Source organism: Galeopterus variegatus, unplaced genomic scaffold (genome assembly GCF_000696425.1).
Source record: "Galeopterus variegatus unplaced genomic scaffold, G_variegatus-3.0.2 Scaffold10034, whole genome shotgun sequence".
Lineage (NCBI taxonomy): Eukaryota > Metazoa > Chordata > Mammalia > Dermoptera > Cynocephalidae > Galeopterus > Galeopterus variegatus.
Genome location: NW_007736145.1, coordinates 1258 through 3342, shown reverse-complemented (window position 1 = coordinate 3342; position 2085 = coordinate 1258). Strand labels below are relative to the sequence as shown.

Here is a 2085-nt window from a genome sequence, read left to right as displayed (position 1 = left end):
CTCGGTAGCTCTTGGTTTTGTGGCCGTTTCTTTGCCGATTTTGTGGCTCTAATTCCAGAGAACTGGCGCGCTGTGGGAGCTTTGTCTTAATCCTGCACTTACTGTTTGGGATTCCTTGATCTGAGGCTCTGTGTCTTTCCACAAGTCTCAGAAGTCCTCATTTCTTTTTTTTTTTTTTTTTCTGACTGGTAAGGGGATTGCAACCCTCGGCACGGTGTGGTCTGCACCACGCTCACCCAGTGAGCGCACCAGCCATCCCTGTATAGGATCCGAACCCGCAGCCTCGGCGCCACCAGCACCACACTCTCCCGAGTGAGCCACGGGCCAGCCCAGACGTCCTCATTTCTAAGCTGTTGGATGATCTTCTCTGGGGATGAATTCTAGACAAATTCTCCCTCCACCAGTCCGGCTCACCAATCTTTCTCTAGCAGAATCTCATATGCTGTTTAACCTTTATATTAAATATTTAGTTATGTTGGTTAATTTTATTTCTGAGATTATTTTTTATCCCCAAACTCCGTAGTAACTTTTCATAGGTTCACGTTTTTCAGTCATAGCAGATTAAACATAATTCATTTCCTGAGAGTTCCAAAATCTCATTTACTTCTATACACGATATTCTCTCTCTCTCTCTCTCTCTCTCTCTCTCTCTCTCTCTCTCTCTCTCTCTCCCCTTTTCTTTTTGCTGGTGCTAAAAAAAGGGAGCTCTTCCCCACCTGGTGGTTCTTTGTTTTATGGTGTTGTTGGGAGCTCAAATACCACTGAAATATGTTTGTGCAGATATTAGAGACACGCATTTAAAGTAAATTCTTCAAGAAATAATTTGCATTTGTTTTGGCCAGGTAACCTGGAATTCCATGAACTCATGAAATCTGAAAGTACATTCTCAGCCAGGCTTTTTGACCCATGCCGCCATGCCCCGGCCTTCCGCGGTACCAAGGACCCCTTGGCTGCCTGTCGGATGGGCTGAGTGTCCTCAGCAGTGGCTGCTTTGTGGACGTGCCCAGTGAGGTGCCATGTGTCTTCCTGCTCCTCATCTCCTCCCCAAACTCTTCATCAGGGGCTCCAGGGTGAACGCCCAGCACAGCACACGGCTGCATGTCCTTGGGCACAACCTGTGCTGGATCCTGACCTTCACGCTGCTCTTTGTCCCAGTGCGTGAGATCTCAGAGGGCGTCCTTTCGGATGTGGTGACCGAGTCCTGCCCTCTCCCCCTATACGTGCCAGCTGGGATGGTGTTTGTGGCTGCTGTCACCTCCACGGACTGCTACCACGACGTCGAGACCTTCAATTTCCACAGGCTGCTGGTGGCCCCTCCAGCCTACTGGACCCGGGCCTTTACCTCCAAGACCACAAGTCTGTCAAGTTCTCCCAGCACACCATCAGCTTCTCACAGCTCCACTGCTGCCCTGCAGGCTGCTGGTGATCCTCTACGGGATGCTGCTCCTTGTGGAGCTCCCTGTCATCCAGGTGAGGGGACATGTCTTCTTCAAGAAGCCAAGGGAGGGGAAGACCCCAAGGACCTGCAGGACATGGGGGTGCACTTCCTGCAGCCTTTCGTGAACCTTCTGTCTAAGGGCTTGATGGATGCCTGCACCGAGATGGGTGGATGGACGCCTGAACAAAGACGGGTAGATGGACGCCTGCACCAAGACTGGCGGATGGACTCCAGCACCAAGGTGGGTGGATGGACGCCTGCACCAAGGCAGGTGGATGGACGCCAGCACCAAGACCGGTGGATGGACGCCCGCACCAAGACTGGTGGATGGATGCCTGCACCAAGACCGGTGGATGGACGCCTGCACCAAGGTGGGTGGATGGACGCCTGCACCAAGACCGGTGGATGGACGCCCGCACCAAGGTGGGTGGATGGACGCCTGCACCAAGACCGGTGGATGGACGCCTGAACCAAGGTGGGTGGATGGACCCCCGCACCAAGACTGGTGGATGGATGCCGGCACCAAGACCGGCGGATGGATGCCTGCACCAAGACCGGTGGATGGATGCCTGCACCAAGACCGGTGGATGGACGCCTGCACCAAGACGGGCGGATGGATGCCTGCACCAAGACCGGTGGATGGACGC

At 53.8% G+C, this 2085-nt stretch overlaps 1 protein-coding gene across 1 annotated transcript in view; it reads left to right on the top strand.

Moving 5' to 3' along the window:
- The window catches only part of LOC103609740 (ATP-binding cassette sub-family C member 8-like), a gene marked incomplete at its 3' end in the record, with an annotated part of 15824 nt that extends 14145 nt beyond the window's left edge, over window positions 1-1679 (top strand). The window contains exon 4 of the mRNA XM_008594027.1: window positions 1061-1679. Coding sequence (XP_008592249.1) covers window positions 1061-1679 — 619 coding nt within the window. The remainder of the gene's footprint in view (window positions 1-1060) is intronic.
- Window positions 1680-2085: the final 406 nt, after the last annotated feature.